Source organism: Orycteropus afer, unplaced genomic scaffold, assembly GCF_000298275.1.
Source record: "Orycteropus afer afer isolate SDZICR_OR568_19922 unplaced genomic scaffold, OryAfe1.0 scaffold00093, whole genome shotgun sequence".
In the NCBI taxonomy this organism is placed as follows: domain Eukaryota; kingdom Metazoa; phylum Chordata; class Mammalia; order Tubulidentata; family Orycteropodidae; genus Orycteropus; species Orycteropus afer.
Window position 1 is genome coordinate 1,444,136 of NW_006921680.1, and position 25,927 is coordinate 1,470,062.

A 25,927-nucleotide genomic window follows, 5' to 3' on the forward strand; every position below is an offset into this window, starting at 1 on the left:
TTTCTTGAACTTGAGTTGTAGCCTGGTGCTTCCCTAATAAACCCCGTAATCTGTGAGCTCTGTGTGGCCACTGCAGTGAATTATTGAACCCAGAGGAGAGGTGGTGGGTGCTTTGGGAGGAACGGTTGGTGAAAGGGCTGGAGGGAGGCAGCATGTCTGGCCTTGTAGGAATAGGCCTTGGATTACTGCTGGTAATCCTGTCTTCCTCTCGTGGGATTACAGGAGGTCAGAACATGTGGCCTCCTTGCCGTTTTTGCAGGCTGCAATAATAGGTTCAAATATACCAATGACTGTGAGAATGGCACAGGACCAGGCAGTGTTTCCTTCTGTCATACATACGGTCACTATGAGTCGGAACTGACTCAACGACTTCTAAAAACAACAACTACACAGCCCATAGTATTGTAAAGTGCACTTCAGGACCCTAAATAAGTGCCTTAACACAATATGGTACTTCTCTCAATTTCTTTTTTTTACAACAATATCTCTGTACTCTGAAGTAGCCCTGTGTATGTACCTGTGTGGTATGTAATCTCAGTAGGTATTTGCTAAGTGATAGTCATTAAAACACACATTATTATTACAACTTAATTCCTTTTGTTAAGCCTACCCTTCCATCAACTAGCTCATGAAGCTAATCACATGAAGGATATTTTTATTTTTATCAGACTGGTTCAAATCATCATAAAACATACTATAATTATGAAAGCTAAAAGTTGGAAGGAACATTTGAAAGCCATCTCTTCTGCCTACCCTGGAAAAATATTTTAAATGAAAGTACAGAAGACTTCAACAACCCTTCAGTAACTAACACAGGTTAAACCGAACTAAAAACAAACCCACTGCCAATGAGTCTATTCCAACTCATAGTGACCCCCACTGAGTTTTCTTCCCACAGAGCAGCTGGTGGGTTTGAGCCACCAATCTTCTGGTTAGCAGCCAAATGCCTTACCTATCATGCCACCAGAGCTCCTTAGGTTGTGAGGTTACAATCTTAGGAACATAGGTTACAACCATTAAAAACAGTTTTTTATATCTGCTATGAATCCTTATCACTGCAGTAGAACCCTATGACTTATTATATCTTCTAAAGAAAAATTACTTATCCAATTTTTATGGATGGTACTGACTACAGGTAGAAAAATAATCCCCATTTTCTTAGAATCTTTTAATAACTGCCTGTACTTTGAAAATATGTTGGTGCAGTGCCTAAGGCATTTGACTGCTAACCAGAAGGTTGGCGGTTCAAAGCCAGCAGCCACTCTGCAGAAGGAAAAGGAGGCAATCTACTTCCGTAAAGATTTACCACCTTGGAAACCCAGTGGGGATCGCTATGAGTCAGAATCAACTCCATGACAGTAGGTTTGGTTTGGCTGGTATTCTGAAATTTTTAAGAGAAAGACTTATCATCTTGAAAAGAAACACATGTTATCAGACTTAATTAAAGTCATCTTTGGGAATAATTTGGCTTGAAGGGTAAATAGGGAAACAAATGTTCCCAGGCAAGCTGTAAGACAGTCCCCCAGAAATGGGTATAATTTGGGTGAAAGGAAAAAAAGAATTTGGCTTCAAGAGAGAAGTTCCTAAATTTAGGTAGGAAGCATAACCTGATGTCTGGCTATATCTGTAACATTATAGCGCTCCTTCACCAAAAGAGAATTCAGATTTCACTGCTTCACATCTGGAAGTCCCAAGGGCTTTCTCCCTTCGTTGTTCAGAAAATTTCCTTGAGAAATATCTTTCTTGATTTCATATTCCTGGGGACAGCACAGTGAAGGTAGAGGCCCTAAAGAAATACCCAAGTCAAAAAGCTGCACACCATTCAGGCAAAATCGGGTTGGAGAGGAACACTGTTCCCCTGATTAGCTAGCTTCCCCAGCCAGCCTGTAGGTGGGTGTGTTTAACAGAAGGAAGCAATGGGAACCCGCCTGTCAGCCAGCCTTTAAGCTAATTAGCTCAGCATACAACAAAGATAAGTGAGCCTGGGAGGAGGGCCCCCTGAGGGGTCTTTAGATTCTGGGAAATGTCTGATTGGCAGATGTTAAAAGGGATTCTTTGGTAATCCAGTGCATCAATGAGCTGCACAAATTCAGTCCAGGACTGCAAGAATTTAGGCATGAGGACACTCTGTGCAGGAGGCGCGCAAAGGCAGACCCAAGATGGACAGAACCTTGGAATCCCTGAGACATATCATTGCTCAAGCCCTGCCTCACAGAGACCCGGCGCTGGTCTTCAAAGACTGTAAGTACTGAAGGGGAAAAAGTTTTTTGACTTTTTAGAAAATAGTCCTAAACGTCCAGTCACATCCTATTTGAGTACAATTTCCCTTAAATCTCTGTAGTCGTGTGCTGTGGTCTAAGTGCTATTTAACTTGTTCCTGACTAAAGTCAGAAGAATGATTTCATTTCACCTACAGGCATTAGTCGTCCGGTTATTTTGTCAGTGGTATGTCTTGGTAAACGTTTAGAAGTCTCTCCTTCTAAACTCTAAGACTTGCATAAGACTTACGGAACTTTTCCAGATGCTTTCTAAGTAAGGCAAGAATGGTTGGTACTGATATTTGAACTAAAAATGACTTGGACATGATAATAAAATATACCTATATTTGTTAACTTGCTTAATCCTCCACAAAAACATATTAATTGTATTAAACTAAGAGTTGTATTTGTCTGAACTTTTCTGTTGCAGGCAAAATGTCCAAAATAAATGGCCACTGAGCTCTTAAATTCTGACAACAAATTATAACACTTTAGTGAAAAAGTCACTAAAATGAGATGCCTCCCATCTCTGCAACAGTCCCCAAAAATCCACATGACTGTGGAAAGTCACTTCAATTTTTTAAAATAATTATGAAAAAATAATTCAATCAAGCTTTCCAATTCCAGCAATGCTATTAAACCATTTGTCATGTAACTTCGTTTCTGGAACCAATTTGATTTCCTGCTGCTGCAGAACGGACTATCTTCTCATTGTATCTTATCTGCAGTGGGTTTCATATTACAAAGGGCTTCTGAAAGAGAGCTTTGCTCTGGAACTGCCCAAAAGGTAGCATGCATATGGAAGGTGGGTTGTTTTGTTTTTTAATTTCAGTAGGTTACAGCTCTCCTCTTTGTGAATAGTACAGGTATGTAAATTTTTGTCTCCATCAAAGCAACAAAGGTTTGGATTTTTTCCTTCTGGTTGCTGAATAATGTTACTTTCCAATTGTCCTTTTCTCATATATGTGATGAAAAGACAGAAATGTTAGACCATTTTATACTATAATATTTTCCCCTTAGAAATTAAATTAATTAATTTAATTAGTTGCAATTAAATTGCAACTAATCTGCTATTTTCTCTTTTTCCCCTTCCTCTCTCTCTCTCTTTCTCTTTGTTTTTTAATATTGTCTTCAAGTGTTTGTCAATAGCTATTCCAGAACTAATAAAAAGCATTCCCTCCCCTAGTCTAGCGGAGACTATTCAGGCTTGGTATGTTTCTTTAAGTGGAGCGGGAAGGAAAGAATGTCTCCCCCCTACAATAGCGCTGAAGTAAAAGCGCTCTTGCGCTGCCCAAAGCTTTGAATAAATTGTATAGCACCAAGGCTGAGGGTTTGGATAGTGGAAGTTTAGAAGAGAGAAAAGAATAGAAAAAAAGCTAAAATAAAACATGCATTAAGTTCTGTCATCCAGACCTTTTCAGGAACTCGTTTATATGAAATACCAACCAACAATCGCCTGCTTACCCTAGACCACGCTGCCGCTCCGTCAACTGCTTAGACGGCTTAAGAGGTGTGCCTATTAAACGGCTGATGGTCTCCTTCTGACTTTCTCTAATCTGAAAAATGACTGAATGAATGTAAGCCAAATGACAAATTTCTGCACCGGCGGTTTCATAACTTGTAAAAATATCTTACTACTCAACTATCATCATGGAATAAGTGGGAACGAGCTTGCTTACTTTCTGGGGCTCGATATCAAAAATTTGTCTGGGGGCTATGCCATGCTTTGGCAACCTACAGTGCACGTGCCAGAGTTTGGCACGCATGTGCCCTTTTTCTTCGGCACCGGTAGGTTGCTGCCTCCACATTCCTGTTGGTAGCCTGTAAGAAGCTGCCACCAGCCTTGAATCCAGGTTCTGAGCTGCAGCCTCTGGCTGTAGTCACTCTTAGCTCCTCCCTCTCCCTCAGCCCAATCTTCCTGCCAGAAAGGAAGGAGTGAGCACTTGAGCACTTTACTGCCAATTCCTTGAGAAAAATTGCTACCTTGCTTTCCGGAGCGACAGAAAGCCGATCCCTGGGTTTTTAAAACCCAGCACAGCTGAACAAAGAAACGAAGTTCAAATACGACTTTTAGTGTTTTTCCTAAATTTCTTTTCTAAAAGTGCAAAGATTTTTTTTTTTTTTCTTCTCTCTTTACTCTTTGGACACATATAATGCAGGGAGTGCAAATGATCACTCAATTAATTTGTTGCCTCAGTTGTCTTTTGATTTGTTTTAAAATAAGCAACAGTAAAGTGAATTTTCTTTTCCAGTGGGTAGGAAAAGCACCCAGAGCGATTTCTGGTCTGAAACAGATGCACCTGGGAATAGTTAGATTCATTTAAAGAAATAAAATTCGAATGCTTTTCTCAGTCAGGGAGGCCCTGCAAACAGCATTTTGCAATGCATTGAATCTGTCATTCATTTTAGGCGAGGTGTTCATCTGGTAATAGTTGTGATGTGTTTTTTATTTTCTCTCCTGGAAGGAAATGAATTCCATAACAATTTTTCCCTCCTTTTCCCTATTTCACATTTCAAATGAAAAATAATAGAAGGAAATTTTAGTTAAGGTGGGCTCTCAATTTGCAGTTTGCTCATCTAAGTTGACACTTGGCTGTTCCACAGAAGTGTCTCGTCACTGCAGCCATTTGAGTAGCAAAGGTGCCTCAACACTCGCAGACATAGACCCATTGCTGTGAAATTACAGCATCGCTCCATGTTGCCTTCCATCTTGGCTTTGCATAATACTTAATTTCTTTTCAATTCGTGAGTCACAGCCAAGGATTGTGAGCTATCCTAAAAGCAGCCCTTGTCAGCTCTTTTGAGAGAATGTGAGTTGACTATTTGTTTGCCACTGTTTGACAGTTCCTTGTGTGCTTTCGCAAAAGAAATCACCACATGACTTCAAGATGGCTGCACTTTCAGCTACTAATCTGAGGGCTAACTCCTCAAACTCTTGTAGTTAAGTACTGACGAGTAGCCCCTGACTCATGGTGATCCTATTATGCACAACAGAACAAAACTCTGTCTGATCCTGCCCCAGCCCCATTATCAGTTGTGGATTGTACTGTTGTGATCTGTAGTTTTCATTGGTTCATTTTAGAAAGTAGATGGCCTCATCTTTCTTTTTAGTCCATCTTAGTCTGGAAGCTCTGCTGAAACGTATTCAGCATCATAGCAACACGCAAGCTTCCACTGACCAACGGGTGGTGGCTGAGCATTGAAACATGCTACTCAAAAATTGAACTCGGGAGAGAAGGACACAGGGAAGAGGTAACCACGGGGAGGAAGTAGGAGAGGTGCTGTTGCATTGTGGGAAATTACAGTCAAAGTCATGAGACAAAATGCATATGAGCTGCTGTATGGAAAGAATTTGCTCTGTAAACTTTCACCCAAATAACAATAAAAATTTTTTTAAAAAATTGAACTTGGGTCTTCCACATGGAAGGCAAGCATTCTACCACTGAACAACCACTGCCCCCAGCTTCAGAAATTACAAGAACATAATAAGCTTGTCTGCCAACTTTGTGCTCTTCTTTCATCTGTTTAATAGTAATGTGAGGATGATGAGTCTTCATAATGCTTCTTCACAGCAAGCCAGTAATGTAGGTGAAATTGTTATTTTCAAGTGAGAAAACTGAGGTTCACAGAGGTGAAAGTGACTTGCCCAATGCCACAGAGCTAGTAAATGATAGAACCAGGATTCAAATTTGTCTTCTAACTCCTCCCCGTATCCATTACAAGACATTCATTGCCTCTCAGAAGTGCTACATTGACATTTCATTTAAGAGCTCTATCTGTTGGGGAAACAGAAGGCAGAGAGAAATGAACTCTCGGGAGTATGGATGAAACCCACTGAATACTCGCATCTGAGCAGGGTAGGCCATAAAGAATGATGAGGAGTGTGAGAGGAGCGTGGAGAGGGGAAAGACATGTTTGAGAAGAGGGGAATACTTGTCCAAAGACAGATTGGGCAATACAAGAATGACACATTGGAGGAGGTAGAGACCAGGCTGAGAATGCAGGTAGGAGCCAGATCAGGAAGGGTCACACTGAAGTGCAGGCAATAGGGAACCATTGGCGTTAATGGTGATCCTAGATTAGTTCTGGAAGTTTATGGTCTTATGTTGCATCGTGGAAAAGTTTATATTGATATCTCTTGGAGGTATACTTCTTGATATCTAAGTTAGAGATGATTACTGCTGGATTCAGCAAGAATCCAATTACCAACTCAGGCAAAATGCAAGGTTTGTGAATGTCAATAATGGCTATGCAGAGCAACCACTTCACTGACTGAAGGCCAAAACCAAGGCAAACAGATTGCTTAATAGTTAATTTAATTGTCATTATGTGGTTGTTGTTGTTATGTGCCTTCGAGTCGGACCCGACTCATAGTGACCCCTCCTTGAGTTTCCAGGGCAGTATCACACGGAAGTAGATTGCTCCATCTTCTTTCCGAGGAGTGGCTGGTGGGTTTGAACCGCCAGCCTTCTGGTTAGCAGTCAAGTGCCTTAGGCACTATGCTACCACAGCTCCCAATTGTCATTATAGCCATGAGAATGTACTAGTTATCTAGGATTGACCTATAAAGTTATATGTTAGATTTCACCAAGATTTTTCTTTAAATTTTATAATGAAAAAATAAGATAGAATCTTTACTAAACATGGCACAGTTGGAAGTACATTTTTTACATATTTGTGGTACATTAACCCTTCCATTTGGGTAAACAGTTTCCTGCATGAAAGGTTTTATTTATATCAGATAGGTGAATACTTTACTTCAAAGAAAAGTACATTTTTACCCTTTAGAAAAATTGGGACAGACTGTAGAGCTATTAAAAACATCTTAGTAATTATGAGCCAGGCCACATGCAACATGAGAGACCAAAACCCCTCAAGAGCCAAGTGTTTTCTCTATTCCATGTTGTTGAGTGTAGATATTTGAAATCTATAAATTTGATGATACATTTACAGTTTTTGCATTTCAAAGAAAGGAATGGAGTAGGATATAAAGGATGAAGATATTCATGCAGTAAAATTCCTACACATATTGAATTGCATACCATCACAAAGAATGTGCCTGAAAAAAAAACCACCCTACTGCTTACTAGCACATTTTAGAACAGTGAATTGTATCTTAATTACAATAATTTGAACTCTGAAAATTTTAGCACCTAAACTATGGGATGTCCTTTCTGAAACCTATTCAAATGCTAATTTTACTTTATTCATTACAGGATGCATTATTTTTATTTGTACTAAAAAAATTCGGATTTCTGGTCTGCTATCAGTGACCTAAAAGCTGTTCTCTGTTTCTTTCTTTCTTTCTTTTTTTTTTTCCCCCAGTAAATTTACATTTGGCAGAGTTTAAATACTAAATATCTCAGCCCCAGGGGAAATTTTTTCAAAATGGAAAAGAAAAGGGGGGGTGACTTTTGATCTTTTGATGGCCATATCTGTCCTAATATATTTCTTTCTTATAGATAAATAAGATTTAATAAATTAAAATAAAACATGATAGACATCCATCCTTTGGTGCAATCTGGTACTTCTTGACGGCCTGCTGCCTCATGTCACTCTGTTGTTGGCAGGTGCCATGGAATTGCCAAGCACAGCAGAACAAAGCACTGCCCAGTCCTGCACCATCCTCACAGTCATTGCTACGTTTGAGCCCATTGTTGCAGCCACTGTGTCAGTTCCTCTCATAGAGGATCTTCCTCTCTTCCTCTGACCCTCTATTTCACCAAGCATGTTGTCCCTCTCCAGGGACTGGTCCCTCCTGATGGCATGCCAAAAGTACAAGAGATGAAGTCTCACCACCCTCACTTCTAAGGAGCTTTCTGGCCATACTTAGTCCCAGACAGATTTGTTCAGTCGTCTGGCCAAACCAAAACTAAACCCACTGCCATCAAGTCGATTCTGATACCTGGTTTCCATAGGGTTTCCGAGGCAGTAAATGTTTACAAAAGTAAAAGTGGAATCTTTATGGAAGTAGATTGCCCTGTCTTCCTTCCACATTTTTCTGGCATATTCAATACCCCTCACCAACATCATAATTTGAAGGCATCAATTCTTCTTTGGTCTTCCACATTCATTGTCCAGCTTTCACATGCATCTGTTAACCTGAACTCAATTTTAACAACTTCTGAAACTCATGTGTTAAGTTACAGCCCATAATAGGTTACAGCTGTATCAGGGTGAATTTCTAAGTTATGATTTTTCTGTTTAAATGATACGGTTTTCCTGATTATGTGCTACAGATTGATTTAAGAAATGTAAGACAACTTTAGAAGCTTTTCATAAAAGAATCTTCTTTATTTAATACAGTTCATATTGAAGTTTTAACTCCAAAGACTCTCATTTCTTTTCCTCCATGTTCAAATGCCCATGTAAGTTTTGTTTGTCAAGGTAGTTAAAACATCCTATTTAAAAAGGAAAAAGAAAATAAAAGAATCCTATTGAAAGCTTAATATTAACAAAACAGACAATTATTTCACTCCCTGAAGTTCTTTGTATTCTCTCTCCGATCTCCACAAAATGTTGTTTGAATTATGGTTTTGCCTTTTTTTTTTTTAACCCCAGTTAGAATGATGATCAGTTGATCCCCGTTTTGATCTCATCTTAGTAGACAACAGCTGTGGGAACCCATTATTTAGTCACCACTCCTTTGCCACTTATGGTCTATACTATTTGGTTTACATTTCTCTCTCTTGTCTTCGCCAATGTCTTTTCATTAGCACCTAAGTTGTAAGTCCCCAGAGGGCAGAGTACTTCTCTGTAACACCCAAGTTGCCTCCCACAGGGCTAGGCACCTAGCAGGTGCACAACAGATTTTTTTAAAATATATTTTGAATGTCGAATTGGTTGACTTTCTTATTTACAAATAGTGGGGAGGATTTTCCTTTGTCAGATGTTCTCCTTTATGATGAAATAAACTGTGCTGGGACCATTTTAAGTTATCATCCACTGACACCTTAATTCCAGGCTAATTATATGCAGGGTTAAGTTGACAGCCAGATGAAACAGATTGAGGAAGAAGGGGCTCTGAAGATAAACATAGCCACTCCCCAGAGTGTTGTCTGGAGTTGGCCCTGTCACAGCAGTCCAGAATCAGCCTGTATGCCACTTTGGCACGGTGGCTTAGATTGCTGATCCTTTCATGCATCCACCCTTAATTGTGGGTTTCCACAGTGTGCAACATACTCTTTAACACTTTGTACATAGGCCCCGGTTAGATAGCTGTGTTGTCAAAAGCTTTCACATAATGATTACTCCCAGAGAAGATACATTATAAACCGAAAGCCACATTTGCATAGATTTGACCATTTTAACTAAACAGAACTGGTCAGCAAAGCAACCAGTGACTTATCCTTGGCTGGTTGCCTAAAATCAATGGTCCTACAAAGTGTCTTGATACAGTGCAACACCAATGCCCAGTAGAACATATATACTTCCTTATTGGTTAGCTAAGTTACATCGTTTTTATTTTATGTGACATTTGTGATTGGATGATGTTATCTGGCATGTGCTACCCATAGGTCGGATATATAAACCACACATGTGAATTCAGGCACAATGCTACTTTAATTCTGGTATACTTAATGACTTTTTATTTTTGCCTTTATGATTTCCTCTTTCTCCACCATATTCTTTTCTCTCTCTCCTGCTCTCCTTTTAAAATAATTACCCTGTGCTCCCAAATATACTGTTAAATTGTTATTTAAATTTCTCCCCCAACTGATCCACAGTTCCGCAAGTTTAAATTCTAAAAGATGAAAATTAAACGAACAAACAAACAAAAATATATCATTTTCCCATGTTTTGGAGAATTTCCTGAGAGGTTAACTTTGTAAAACCACCTAAAGGATCATCATTTCCTCAGGAAAGTATTCACAGTGGGGAGCAGCAGTAAAAGAAGAAAAGGGAAAGCAAACAAAAGAATAAACACAACGGAGCTTTCCAGCTGCTGAAGGAGGGAGGCCCTGACTCAGATTTTTTTTTTTTTTTTCAACTAAAGGAAAGTTTTTACTAAGGGAAAGTTCTGCTTGTGCTGGGAACAAAGCAAGACTCCAAGCTGTCTCATCCTGCTGTGTGGCTGTGGCTACCTTTGAGTGTTTACACAAAAGACAAAGGGGCCCAAGATCTGTACCGGAGCTCTGGTGGCATAGTGCCTAAGGCACTTCACTGCTAACCAGAAGTCTGGCAGTTGAAACCCACCAGCCACTCCTCAGAAGGAAGGTTGGGCAATCTACTTCCGTAGTGATACCACCTCGGAAACCCAAGGAGAGGTCGTGGCCGACTCCACAGTGCATAACAACAACAACAAATGTAACATCACTCTTCCCACTTCTTCCCTGTGTTTCCCATTTCCATCCATCCTTCTTGCCTATCCCTTCCTGCCTTCTTAGCTTTACCCAGGGGCAAATGCTGCCCTTTTGATCTTGCATGGTTCATTGTTCTAAGAAACGCATACCTCATTGGTATTAGTGTTCACCTTTCAGGCCTGTCTAGTGTTTGGCTGAAAATTGAGCAACAGTTCTAGGCTTGAAGTGTGACTAAGGACCCCAGTCTGTGTTTCCACCAGTCTCTATCAGATCAGTAAGACTAGTATTTTTTATGATTTTGAACTTTGTTCCACATTTTTCTCCCACTCTATCTAGAATCTGCTACTATGATCCCTTTCAAAGTGGTCAACAGTGGTAGGTGGGCACCATCTAGCTCTTCTGGTCTCAGTGTTGAGGATGCTGAGGTTCACATGGTCCATTAGCCCTTTGGATTACGTGTTTCCGTGTGTCTTTGATTATCATCACTCTTATTTTCTTCGGATGGGGAGAGATCAACTGTTGCACCTTACATGGCTTACAACCTATTTTGAATGAACTGTGAATCGGCATCACATCTTGAGCTTGCCCCTTAAACTATTTGAGGATCTTTTTCATGCTTATCCTTAACAAAGCTGAGAAATCACATTGGTAAGAGCAAGTTGTCCATGAATGAATTGCTAAAATAGAAAATACTAATTAAATTTATTTTAAAATATCACCTGCTGAGGCTAATTTAATTAAAATTTACATTAAAATATTGCATAACATAAATTCATCTGTTCAGAGGCAGAAACTCAGTTTGAAAATATGTTATTCATCTTGAAAGCCTCCTAACGATTTATTTCTAAATGATTACCTTTCAAATTTGCCTTTAATTTTTTGGCAAGGGAGAGTGTACAGAGATAATATTTTTCCTTATGAAAGGCATAAAGAAATTGGCTGTTTCCATTTATAGATAGATAGATAGATAGATAATGGACTTTTATGATCCCTTTTTGTAGGAAAATGACTGTCAGAATTCTAAGCAGAGCTTATCTTATGTTAAGCAATTGAACTGAGCAATGAATTACGTTGTTTCTTCTTTCCTGAAGCACAAGCAGTCATTAACCACTAATTTGAAATAAAAGTTGGTTCCTCTTTTTGTAGTTAATGCTAAAGGTTAGCATCCATTAGAAAGTGAACGATTGAGGCAAAAGCCCATAGTTAAAAACTTAAATGCTTAGAGAAACACCAAAAAGAGTGTAACAGAATATATTTATTCACAGTAGATACAACTGGAATTGGGCAGTATCACTTGGTCATCTTGGTAAGGTCTTGCAAGAAGGGAGCAGTGAAAGCCCGCTATATGGGTCATTGTTATGTTAATTTATCTAAAGTTAGCATCAAAGAGCAGGAAAGGTTACAGAAACAGTCACCAAGAACCTGTCATACATCTTAAAACAGCCTCTTGTCAGACCCTGGAGTTCCTGCTTCTAGAAGCTGGCTTCACATAGATAATTTTGCAAAAGAACCCATGCCTAAAGCCAAACATCTCTGCTTAGCTACTTACTAAGCTCTTGTATGAACAAGTTCCTTTGAGGTTCAAAAGGACCACTAAGGATGGATAAAACCCTCTCACTGCCATTGAGTCCATCTGAGTTATAGCAACCCTTTAGACAGAGTAGAACTGCTCCATAGGTTTTCCAAGGCTGTCAAAGCAAATTGCCTCATCTTTCTCCAGCAGAGTGGTTGATGAGATTGAACCATTGACCTTTTGCTTAGCAGCTGAATGCTTTAACCACTCTGCTACCAGAGCTCTTAAAGGGGAATGGGTCACCCCAATTCCATGAAGCCAGAAACCTGTATTCCAGGAGAATCAAAATGATTTCATCATCATGTTTTCCATTTTTGAGATATGTAGAATTTCAACCATTTATTTTGTGGCTATTATGAAGCTTTGACTTTACCAGTGAATGATATCAAGTGAGCTCTCGTTTCCATTTCTGAACTCTTCACAAATATCGAAAATAAATTAAAGACCACAATGTGTTCAACTAGAGAATTTTCAGAATTGCAGACTATTTTTAGAATATTTAATGATATGTTTTCCAATCCATGAACAGTTAGTTTCAAAGATGCTGTATACAAACATATAATCATGCCTTTTTCTTTCTTCTTTCATCACCCCAACCACAAATAATAGCTACCACTCTAGTGCTTACTGTGTGTGAAGCCCTATTCTGAACATACTTCATTTCAAGCCTTATAGCGACCCTATGATATAGGTGAGTTGACTCGATGGCAACTGAACTGGACTGGATTGGATGATAAATGTATTGCATTTTACAAATGAGGAAACTGAGGCATAAAGAGGTTAAATATTTTGCAGCTGATGAATGATAGACAGGATTCAGCTCAGGTAGTCTGGCTCCACAGTGCAGGCTTTTAACCACCAAGTTAGTGGCCTGCCTTTTTGTAAAATACGTAGAGACAAGATGCAGTAATCATTTTATTAGGTGGAAATTAGTGCCTGTATTTTGAAGCTTCTTCTATAATATACTCTATAATTTATGGGCATTTAAATTCTCTACATCTCTGACTTTCCACAGGAAAGCAGATTAGTGTCCCTATTAGCATGTCCGTAGTATTCAACCTGGAAAAATTAAAATATGACAATATGTACAAGTTCTAAATATTTAGAATAAAATGCCTCTGAGTGCCTAGTTGATATTCTTTTCTGAAGAGACTTCATACTCTTTTCCAGGTTGCAGAAGGAGAGATCTCTTGCTCACTTATCAGTTATCCACTTTCCATGGATTTTCTGCCCAGGCTCTTCCCCATCAAAAAAAAATTCTGCCTTGGACTCACACAGATGCACAAGAGCAACCACACCTTCTCTCCAAGTGACTGGGACTTTTCCTCCTCACGCTGCCATCTGTACATGGATGGAGCCACCATAGGCAGCATGACGTCTTGGGCTAGGACTAGGGACTCTGTTCTCCTGCCTTTCTTTCCCACCTGGGTAAAGTTGGGCTACCAAAAGGATGAGGTTCATTTCCAGTTATTAAGACAAACCAAACCCTCTACCTTATCTTTGATTGAATCGCTTATGTCTTTACTTATGGCGTACTTTCTGTTACTCAACTCAGGCATAACTGTTTTTCTTACTCTTCTTGTCAAATGCCACCCCCAAATCCTTTGGGAGCACAGTTCCCTCCATTACCCTGTCTAAACCTCATTCCTCTCAGGTAGATCACAAAGGCACTCTTTAAACACAGATTTTCTTTTTCTCAATCTTTTCAGCCCACACTCATCTACTTTTCCTCTTGCATGAATTTTATAACTATGCCATGAATTTTTAAGTTTTAAATATTACTTTCAAATTATCTCTGTTCTATAATTTAGCACTCTAATATTTATCTACTAATTATATTGTGAATATATTATTTTTCCAATCAAATTGTAAACCTTTGTAGGCAGAGGCCTGTCTTGAACTTCCTCATTACTCTGTATTATCAAGATCAGGGCTGACATATATACCGCACCTGGCCACACTCCTGGTTCATTATGATGTTCTGTTTCACGGATCCCAGAAACTACCTTCCAATCCTTTTCAACAGAGAGTACTCCAGGCAGTCAACAAAAACTGATTAGAATTGGTGCTCTAAGACCTCCCCATCCAGGGTTTCAGTAAGTCCTAGTTATTGTGAAGGTAAAACCCATGCCAGGAAGTGCCCAGCAATTATGTTGTCTACTCAGATCAGGCTTCTTTCCTCATCTACCTCACCATTTGTAGATAGGGCTTGGCTGCCACCACCACATCCATGCTTGGGGACTTAATGGTGGTTCATACATGAAACCTTCTATTCCAAAAGGAGGTCTTGATTTCTCCACAAATTGTACTGACTTCACATATCTTCTACACTTTCATTTAATTGCACTCAAACTGTCCAGATTATGTTGCATTTTCTTAGAGTCCAAGTAAATTCAACAACTGCTTCTAAGTAAATAGCCATGCTTAGGATACCATGGAGACTACAGAGAAGAATAAATTAGAGTCTCAGTTCTCTAGGATCTTACCACCTTCTGAAGAAAGACAGCACACCCTACTACAGAGTTAAATAACAGAAAACTGTAGTCTCTAAAAAGAATTGTTACCACAAGTCATTTCATGCCTCTGGCCATAAGAAAGTCCAGACAAGTCTGACTTGGTAAATTTAACCAAAAGCACCACATCTATTATATTAACATAGTTTATAGGAGATTAAGCACCAAAACACAGGGCCACTAATGGCATAAAAGCTTGAAAAAAGGAGTTCCATGTGGGCTGGAGTGTGTGAGTTTGATGGAGGAGGTGGTATTTCCTCTGAAGAGTGAGAGTACATGGGATGGATGGAGAGGAGGATCAGGCAGAAACAACACTCAAAGTAGGAACGAAGGCATGGACGAGAAATAAGTACAGTGTATTTGGGAACAAGAGCCTATTCTGGTTGACACAGATAGAACATTTCTGCTGGTGTGGGTCAAAGGATGGGGAGCTAAGGTGCTCCATAATGCCTAGTGTCTCCATCAGTCAGCTGCCTCTGTGAAAACCCTGGTTCTGAACAGTATAAGCTGAAAGGATACTTGGAAAAGAGGAAGATGAAACCATCATTTATGAAAGGTGTGCTTGGGGATATAAATGTACCCTGAAAACTCTGTTTGTTCAAATTCTAAAATACAGTGAAGAACACAGACATACTAATGTCTCTCTGGTAGCATAGTGGCTAAAGCACTTGACTGCTAACCAGACGGCTGGCGGTTCAAACCCACCAGCCACTCCTCGAAAGAAGGTTGGGCAATCCTACTTCCGTAGTGATAACTGCCTCAGAAACCCAAGGAGGGGTCGCTATGAGTCAGGGCCGACTCGACGGCACATAACAACAACAACAACAACATACACTACATAACAAATTGTAATGTTGATACACAAAATACCCAAACTGCTAAAGTGGACTTTCACTTGTGTCTGAGAAAGCAATTTGAGGCAGTAGAATGGATTAAGAAGTTTGATCTGCAAAGTCAATTAGGGATCAATTGCTTTCTGTATTCTCAGATGTTATAAGCAGATTGGAGTCACAAAAAGGAACTGGATTTCATAATGCTATTCTAGGGTCTCTCAACAACACTCTCTCCTATTCCCTCTTACACCTCCAGCGTCAGCCATTTGATATCCTATTTATTTATAATAATCTTACCAGGTAAAGATTAGTTGTCTTGACAAAGGAAATGCCAAAAGATGACCAGTGAGTGGTAAACCCGGACCAGAAGGACTGCTCAGCTCAGCTTGTCCTGACTCCTGAATCACCAAACTGTTACCTATCTGTATTTGCTAGGTGTCCAGCTAAGGATTCACCACCAGCCTTATGTGTGGGGTCTAGATACTCTGGATGACCAATTTATCTTGCCCTGACTGTGGGTAAAGGCCTTTTCCTTTAGTGTCCATTGAGATAGAATAGGCATTTTCAAAAGGAACTTTATTAATAAACTTTGGTGGGACAATGCATAACCAGAAATAATGTACTGCAGACCCTGAGGTGGCTGAACTCAGGGTACAGTCAGGCAGACAAACCTATCCGCATGTCCCTCTGCCCAGGAACCTGCTTCAAGCTCCTCATCAGTCTTTGGTCATTTCCTCTTGTGGTCTCTCATTTAAAAGAAAGGCCTAAAATGGCAGGCTCAGTCACAACCTCTTTGGAGGCACACGGTTGGTGGCTATTTACCACATTGCTCTAAACCAGAGGAAAGTGTTGGTGGAAGATTGATCATCAGGATGCCTGTTTACATGAACACAGACTTCACATTCAGTGTAGTGACAGTCTCAAATTAGAAACATGTTGTCTTAGGGTTTTCCAGAGAAACAGAGCCAGTGTGATTATATATAAAGAGAGAGAGAAGAGAGAGAGCATGTCAGTCGCTGGGTGGCACAAATGGTTAAGACATGGATCACATCTAAGATGTGGTGAAAAACACATGAAACTGTTCACTACAGTTTGGAAGTATTCACTACACTTTGGAAGTAAGTACAAGTAAACCCGTGCTTCCTTTGCTTACTGAGTACTCCATCCCTGTCAGGGATTATCGATTTGAATTCTATAGGAAGGCTTTAGGAGCTTTGGTAGCTCAGAAACTAAGGCATTTCACGCTAACCAGAAGGTTAGCAGTTCAAACCCACCAGGTGATCTGAGAAAGGAAGATGGGGCAATCTACTTCCATAAAGATTTACCACCTTGGAAACCCAATGGTGGTCACTATGAGTTGGAATTGACTTGACAGCAATGAGTTTTTTGTTTTTTGTTTTTTTTTATAGGAAAGCTTCAATTCTGTAGGAACGTGCTATGGGGTTGGGAGAGAGACAGATGCCAGCCACACTTAGAAGCAGAATTTTGATGTGGTGAAAAAACATGAAATTGTTCATTCATTACAGATTTGTAAATAAGCGCAAGTAAGCCTGTGCTTACCTTGCTTTGTGAGTAATCTGACACTGAATGGGAGGTTAAGAAAGTAGAGATAGTCATTTCTTTTCAGGATCATGGCTATATGGGAAAATTGTAATAAATGGTAACCAGAAATAGTGCTAAAGTTGAGTGTTCCATTTAGTTTATATATTTGATTGATTCATTCATTCATTGCCTTGAGCATGCTTATGAGTACTGGAAAGGATTGAGGAAAGAATAGACACCGAAGAGTAAAAGATCGAGGGAATGACTAATAGAAAAATGCTAAGGAGAAGCAGCACAAATTCATTTGAGACTAGAGGAGCTAAGATGGAGTTAGGCGCTTGCACAGATGGGTGTCTGGATGTAGAGATGAGTATTACACACTTCGTAGCCCAAGTTTATGCAGTAACTTGGAAAGCAGAATCATCTGCTGAGCATTGAAGACACAACTACAGCTGGAGATGAAAATGTGCTGTGAGGCCCATCCTCAAACTTGGTTAGTTTTCTTCAGTGGCACTTGACCCTCTGCTTGCATTTTCTTTAAAATAGTCCATGAGCCTAGTTATGCTATTTCAAGAAAATGAAGGAACATATATTCATAAAAAAACACCCTCTGCTATACTGATCTTTGAAATTCCAAACAGCAAGCTGGCCTTCTGCCCACTGCACTCCATTCATCTGGTTTTCCAGTTGACAAGAGGAGATAGAGAAAGAAAGATGGATTGTGTGTGTGCAAGTACATATGTTGTGCTCTTTAGGGGTGATGACATACTCAAGGCCACAGAGATCGTCTGATGTTGCAGAATGAAAAATTTTAAAACTGTTGCTTTTGTTCATGCAGAAATTTTTCTTAGTACATACCTTTGAACTCTTTAAATCCAAATAGCTTTATGCACCAAAATTCTGGTATTCATTCTACCTAGATAATCATGGGTCTCCATTTTCTTACCCAGCTGTCAGCTGAGCATAATGTGACAATGAATTTTAAATAGGAGGATAATGGCCCTTGTTGATTAGCAGAGCAATAGGCCACTGGCTTTGGTTTCAGACTTCAATCTTTAGGACACCTCCATTAAGTTCTGCAGGTCAACCACAAGTAGAAATCCTTGTTTTCTGGGGATGGGAGGGAGTACGTCACTGGGTATAAAATATTGTTTCCAATATTTTTGAATGAATGAAAAGGCTCTGTAGGGACCAGTTCTCAACTTGACCACATCAACATGTGTTTCACTGATTAATTCAGTTATCTGCTCTGATACTCACTGCCATCAAGTCAACTCCAAATCACAGCGACCCCCACAGAGTTTCCAAGGCTGTAAATCTTTACAGAAGTAGAATGCCTCATCTTCTTCCCACGGAGCAACTGGTGGGTTTGAACCTCAGATCTTCTGGTTAGCAGCCAAATGGCTTACCCACTGTGCCACCAGAGTTCCTTATCCCCTCTGATCATCTTAGCTTTTTACTGTTTCTTTCCCAAAACACTTCAATACTAAAATATTATAGTTTTTTTTTTTTTTTTTTGAAATATATATACAGGCAGCCAATTCCTTAGCAGCCTTGAGAATTTGCCTGAACTACACACTCTGAAGCTGACCAGTGTCCTCGAGAGGAGGTGCAGCTTAGAAGAAGATCACGTGAAGCTTTTACCTCCACGTCAAACTCTGTGACTCTTCTGACTCCCTGAAAAATATTAAAGCCCCTCATTTTGAAACTATCCTTTAATGTTGCCAGGGGAAAAGCAAAGGGAATAAACACTATTTTACATGAAACACGTTTGAAAGAACAAAGACTATTTAATCTGGAACTTGGTGAGCATGAGAAATATCTGAGTATACTTTCATGTGAAAGTGAAAGACACTGTTTCAAAATGACTTAAGGAAAAAGCAGATGTGTTGGGTCAGATAACTCATAAATTTAATCAAGGATCCTGGATTTGGGTGCAGCTATAATTTGGGGCTCAAACTATGTCATTGGAACTCAGTTTTCTCTATCTTTCATCACTGGTCTTTTCTGGGTTAGCTTTCTTCTCAGCCAGGTTTCCTTTTGCCTGTGGCAAAGCCGCACTTAACACCTACGCCCCAGGACCCATAGTGAAAAAAGGGAAGGTTGTCTTCTAGCATTTACAACAGAAGTCCGGGACTCCTTGACTCTAAATAGCTTGGCTATTTCTTTGTCAAATCCCCCTTCCCCAATTCTCAGAGACCACACAATTGAAAGAAAGATGGTTCTTCAATGAAAACCTTTGTGCTATTCCCACGAAGGAGTTCCTGTGTGGTGGAAATGGTTGATGCACTGAGCTGTTAACTGAAAAGTTGGAGGTTCAAGTCCAACCAGAGTGCCTTACAAGAAAAGCCTGGCAATCTGCTTTGTAAAAATCAGTCATTGAAAACACTATGGTGCACAATTCTACTCTAACACACATGGTGTCACCATAGATCAGAGCAGCTTGATGGCAACCATTTTGTTCGTTTGTTTTTGTTTTTTTTCAATATTTCACGAGTTCAGGTGCAAATGCCAGGCACCCGATTGTCCTACAAGAACAGATGGCCTACATTGCCTTCAAATATATGGTCTCATGTGGATAAGAGGATAAAATCTCGGAGGTACCACAGAAGAGAAGTAGATCTGCTGTTTCCACTTTACAGGAAAGCAAATTTCAACTCAGTCCCAAGAAGAACCTTTCCGCAGTTAGAATCATTAGCAGTTCAAGGGGGCTGCCTCAAGATGTGCCAATAACCAGGTCCATTCCTGTGTTCTGGCCCAGGCCGGATGGGCAGCTGTCAGGAGTGCTATGCAAGAAATTCCTGCATTAGGCAGAGCTTTGCCTACATGACCTGTAAAGTCCCTTTTGACTCTACAATTGTATTATCCTTGTTAATGTCCACAATTCAATTTGCAGTACAGGATAAACAAACCAACCTAATTTGATCTGGAACTTCTGCAGGCTATCACAGGTCATTTAATCTAAAACATATGGCTATAGACATTACTATGTTTTCTGAAGTCATCTAACAGACCTTGTCCTTAACAAGATCTCCATGTTATTAGTTTCACTCATGACTTTTCTAGTCTCTTGCTTATTCCTCTATTGCCTTTCATTCTCCTTTACGTTGGGGTAGAGGGAGATTGAAAATGTTTTCATCTTTCTGCCTTTCTCCTCTTAAATCTTAAAATTTAAGAAATTTTAACCCAATTAAATTACATTGCTTATCCCAATTTGGCTTTCACTCTGCAGGTTTAAATCTCAGAAATAGTAGAGGAGGTCATGGATAATCACAGCACTGAACAAAATTTACTCAGGCAAATTTTCAAAGAAGGATGAGATTTTTTTTTTAATTTGATATTAAAAACTAATTTATAAAGTAAATTTAATATACTGCAATGTTGTTAGAATTAGTGTGCCAAAACTACTTGAGTCTTATTTATGAAGAAATACACACGTGTGATAAAATATTATATGTTTCTTTCATGACTGCAGGCATCCCTGCCATACACATTTTCCATTCTGCTTAAACTGGAACTAACAAGATACAGAATCCAGCCTGTGAATACAGTTTTGTTTTTGCCAGGGTGTGTCCCTTCTTACTAACTGATGGTTTTTCTTGTCTTTTTCAGTGAATGTTGTCTCGATGTTACAGGAATTTTGGGAAAGCAAGCAGCAGCAGAGGGCTACCTTCCCAAGTGAAGGCACTGTGGTCTACGAGTCACTGCCATCCCCTGGACCTCCCTTTGTGAGTTATGTGACCCTCCCAGGGGGAAGCTGTTTTGGCAACTTTCAGGTAAGAACAAACAGTTGATTTGTCAGTGAAAGTGAATTGGGTTAAAATAGAGTAACCCTTTTTAAGAAGGATGCAGGAAAAAGGTGACCACAATGTAACATTGTGGGGATTGCAATCAATGTCACAAAACAAAATGTGTATAAACGATTGAATGGAAAATGAACTTGCTCTGTAATTCACCCAAATCACAATGAAACAAGTAAATAAATAAATAGAGTAAACCTTTTTATAAAATTGTAACATTATAAGTTTTCTTGGTTATAGTGAAAGAAGTAGTGCCACATTTCATTAATACACTAAAAAAAAATCAGGTGTTTCAGTTGTTTTTTGTTTTGTTTTTTTTTTTTGAACACTAATGGTTTCTCAGGTCCAGTTACTTACTCTTGAATAAATATATATTTAGTGTCTGTTAAAGGCTGGGGAAGTGCTGAATCCTGAAATTACAGGAGTAAACAAATGAGACATTCAGCTTATATAATGCCTTTTTTTTTTTTTTTTTTAATTGTGATTTCAGTGAAAGTTTACAGAGCAGATTAGTTTTCCATTCAACAATTCATACACATTCTGTTTGTGACTTTTCCTGCCATCCCCACACTGTAACAACCTTATTGCAGGATTGTGTACGTAATAGCATTTGCCTTTGTTGCTTTTAACTCCTGTGCTTTTCCCTATGTAGAAGTTTTGTTTTTTAAAAAAATAAACTCACTGCCATCGAATTGATTTAGACTTATAGCATCCCCTCCTTGGGTTTCTGAGGCAGTAGTATCACTACAGAAGCAGATTACTCAACCTCCCTCCTGAGGAGTGGCTGGTGGTTCAAACCCACCAGCCTTCTGATTAGCAGTCAAATGCCTTAGATACTAAGCCACTAGAGCTCCTTTTTTTATTTTTCTTTTTTTAAAAAATAGAGGAATTTTATATTAGGATGTCACCTGATCATTTTAATGGAAAATTAATTTTGTAGCATCCTTTTATTTGCCAGATAACTCCTGCTCTTTTCCTCAAAATATTCTGGAATAAAACTTAATAGAACCGAGGACTGTGGGAAAGTTTGCTCATCAGGGTACACACTGGTGTTCATACTGACTGTCTCTATTTTCATGAACTTTGTTATTAAATACTAATAAATCTACTACACAACCAAAGCATAAGCCAACAGCAAAGTGTTGAGAATCACAGGGCTAGGATTCAGGCACATGAGCTAAGCCCAAGTTCTACCTCTGACTAACTGCATTCTCTTGAAAAACTTATTTAACTTTTAGATTGCCTCAACTTTGAAATGGGGAATAATACCTATGGATTGACTGGCAGTCACATGAGATATACATACAATGTGTTCAGCATAACATCTGGTGCATAGTAGGTATTCCAAGTATTGATATTATAGTTATTATAAAGACTCTTCCAATGGTTTAATCTTTATTTTGTTTGTATGATAAAGTGTAAATAATGATATATTTCTAGTTATGTAGCCACTCTCACAAAAACATTTGCCCCCATTAATCATCAACATCTAGTTACCTAGTGTGTGCAACAAATAGACAATGAGTGACCAGAAAATGTCAAGCATTGGGCCAAGTATGATCCTTATCCTGAGGAAATCAGTGTACAAGAAAAATAAACAAAACAGTCATTACATACATATTAGAGGGTCAATAAAACCACAAAGGAAGGAATTTCTGAGTTCTTTGTAAGTATCCTTTTAATGCAGTAAACAATGTCTCAATTTTCAGTAACTGGCAGAGATGCCTGATTTATAGCTATGGATACTGTGAAACTCATAAACAATCAAGTTCTCTGTTAGCTTTAACAACTAAAAAGGCCAAAGCCAAAGTTTCAGTGTAGTCCTTTGCTGTATAAGTATACAGTACTTAATGTCATACAATTTTTAGGACTAACATAATACCTGGTATTTTATATTTATACTTTTACTCTTCCTCTGAACTTGTTGCCTCACTCATTCATTTTATCCTGTTACATGACAGGATATAAATTTCTACTGCCTCAAACCCTTTTTTTTAATATATAGGGACTGGGTATAATTTAGTAAGTAGACTAACAAACCTATGTCTGCCTGAGGTAAGTCAAAGAAGGAGTCATGAGGAGAGCAAAGGTGAGCTGAGACTTGCAGTTGAGGGTCTTTGCCAGTTGGAAAAGGGGGAGAAGAAATTCTAGGCTTAAGGAATGGTGTATTTAAACACACAGAGCAAGAGGAAACCACAAGCCCTTCCAGAATTGTGGGAGCACAAGTGTGTGAGTGTGTGTGGCAGAGAAACCGTGGGAAACAATGGTTAGGCATTTACTTTATGCCTTAAGGTATCTTCATGCCTGGCAAAGAAAACAGGGCTTATACTAAATAAAATAAGAACCCCTGAAGGATTTTGAACAAGGGAGTGATGTAATCAAATGTGTTTCAGAAAAATGACTCTGGAAGCAGTATGAAGATTGTGTAGAGCTAAATGATACAGATTGCCAAGAGGCCAGCAGGAAGGTGAACAATAGGTGCCCGTGAAGTTGAGCTGCATACACGATACATTTAGGAGGTAAAGGGAAAAGAATTTTACTAGATACAGGAATTCGGATGATGCTTCAGCTCTGCCTTTGGCCACTGGGTGAGGAACACAGGAGAAGTAGGAGCAAGTATGTGGGAGATGGTAACAGTGTGGAGTGCCTGGAAGCCCTCCAGGCAGAGATGTACAATAGGCACTGAATATGGGTCTTGAAGCTCAGGAGAGAGGTCTGGGCTATAATTCTACATTTCTGTACATTTTCACATACCAGAAGCCATAGCTACAGGCACCACTGTCCAGGAGAAAAGTGTGGAATGAGAAGACAAAGGAGTGCTCTTAGGAACAGTCATTTTGTGAAAATAAAAGGAAAAGGATGTCTCTAAAAAGCCTGAGAATTGACCAGTAAGAACTAAAGAACCAGAAGAAGAGATTTATGTATATCACAGAATATGACATCCCAAGAGTGAGCATGCAGTGAGCTGGCATTAGTTGCAGAACAGAGACTCTGTGAAAAGTGCCCAAGCCCTGTGATGAATGCAAGGGCCTTGATTTCCTTCAGAAGACTAACTTCAGTGGAGAGAAAGAGATGCAAGTCAGATTACAGAAGGTTAGAGGGTAAGTAGGGCCTTAGAAGTGGAAAGAGTAGCCTTCAATAAGGATGTAGATGGTTTCTACTCTTGTGCTCAGCACTGTTTGGGAATACAGAAAAGTTATAAGAGATTAGCTTTGCCTTCAACTAAGTTTTAGGTCTATGGAGAGTTGAGGGAGAAACACGTTCCAGTTGAATTGTCATCAGTGGCTTCCAGACATCTAAGCATAATTAAAGGTGGGAAGGATAACTAAGACTGAACCACAGGATTCAAACAGTTCTCAAATAGCCTGAAACAATGGGCCAGAATCAACAAGTTGAACCGCTCTTAGAATGTAAAATTCCAAAAAATATCTCAATATTCAATTAACATGGTAGACTGAGCACATTCCTCAATCTCCTCACTAGTCTAAAATGCTTTAAAATGTCAGATACATTTTAAAATAAGTAAATTCACAATACAATTGGAAAACAAAACAGGGTGCACCAATGAGCTGAACTTTTGGCATAATTCTGAGAGATAAAGGGAAATGAAAAGAAATTATTAGGTGCAAAAATAACACAATCTAAACATGTACAGGAGAAATGTACTGTGAAGGTAAAGAAGTACTAGAGAAACTCCAGATGAACAAATACCAAGATCAGGAGGGGGACCTGGAACAATCTTAAGGGTAACTAAAGAACAACTTTCATAATGGTCTAGCCCACCCAGTAAGGTCAGTAAGGTCCTGCCTCCCCCTACTGTGAGCAATGGTCAGCAGTGGGTTTTGACCCTGACTAATAAAAGTGAGGGAGCTCTGGTAGCATAGTGCCTAAGGCACTTGACGGCTAACCAGAAGACTGGCAGTTCAAACCCACCAGCCACTCCTTGGAAGGAAAGTTGGGCAATCTACTTCCGTAGTGATACTGCCTCGGCAACCCAAGGAGGGGTTGCTATGAGTCTGTCCGACTTGATGGCACATAACAACAACAACAGCAATAAAAGTGAATTGCTTGATGGGAATAACTTTGAGTGTGGGCATAGAAGTCACAGAACAGAGCTTGATGTAACCCCAGAAACAAAAGACAAGGATGAGAAGTAGAGAAGGGAAAGAAAAGCAGATCTTCCCTTATTCTAGCAATTGAGGAAGGGATTCCCCAACCCACTTAAACCTGCAGGTATATCCTTGAGCATTCTAAAGTAATGCCTGCTGGTCAACACCCTTGGTCTGCTCACACAGAACTCTCAGAAGTCCTCCCATTCAGCGGAGACCTCTTAGAGAAGCAGATCTACTCAGACACAGAGGAAGGTCTTGCCAGCCACCTCAACTAATCAACTTCTTTGTTTATGGATATCAGTGGACTAAAGATCACCAAATATTTGAGGGGCACCAAGAGCATATGAGAAAAGGCTAAAGCAAGGAAACAAAAGAACAGACAAAATTCAAGCAGTAGAGAACAAAAATGAGGGTGACTAAACATCATCAGAAAAATTTGAGATTATATTTATTTCTAAAGTAGCTATGAAGAAAAGGAGCAAGCAGGTAACAAAAACTTAAAATATAATAGTCAAATTATAAAAATAAAATAAATAAAAGTGGGAAAATAGTCATGTGCATCTAGGTGACAGCCAATTAGTAATCTGGAAAAGAAAGTGGATCTAAAATACAGAGAAAAAAGTAGAGATGGAAAAAGCACAGGAAATGTGGGGGTAATGTTGGTAACCTAGTAAGAGTTCTAGGACGGAGAGAAATATAGGATAGGAAATAAATAATAGAAGTGATTTCCTTTCAGCTAAAGAAAAGCACACAGTTTAGGTTGAAAGGGCCCACCAATTTCAATGCCGCTTCATAACAAAAGAATCACACAGTTTTTCAGAATTCCTATAATTGAGGGACTTAAGGACAGCATTCTGTTTAAAAGATAGATCAAGGGACTTTTTATATACTACATGTCTATAGTGATTTCACTGGGTTGTTTTTTTTTTTTTTTTTTAACCTGGATTGAACATATATTTAGAATAACTTTTGGGGGAGTTGATAGAATAGAGG

The 25,927-nt window shown here is 39.3% G+C and overlaps 1 protein-coding gene across 1 annotated transcript in view; it reads left to right on the plus strand.

Annotated features, from left to right (window-relative positions):
* The first annotated feature begins 2,159 nt into the window (after window positions 1-2,159).
* The window catches only part of LIX1 (limb and CNS expressed 1), an 89,990-nt gene continuing 66,222 nt past the window's right edge, over window positions 2,160-25,927 (plus strand). The window contains exons 1-2 of the mRNA XM_007942539.2: window positions 2,160-2,241; window positions 20,635-20,798. Coding sequence (XP_007940730.1) covers window positions 2,160-2,241; window positions 20,635-20,798 — 246 coding nt within the window. The remainder of the gene's footprint in view (window positions 2,242-20,634; window positions 20,799-25,927) is intronic.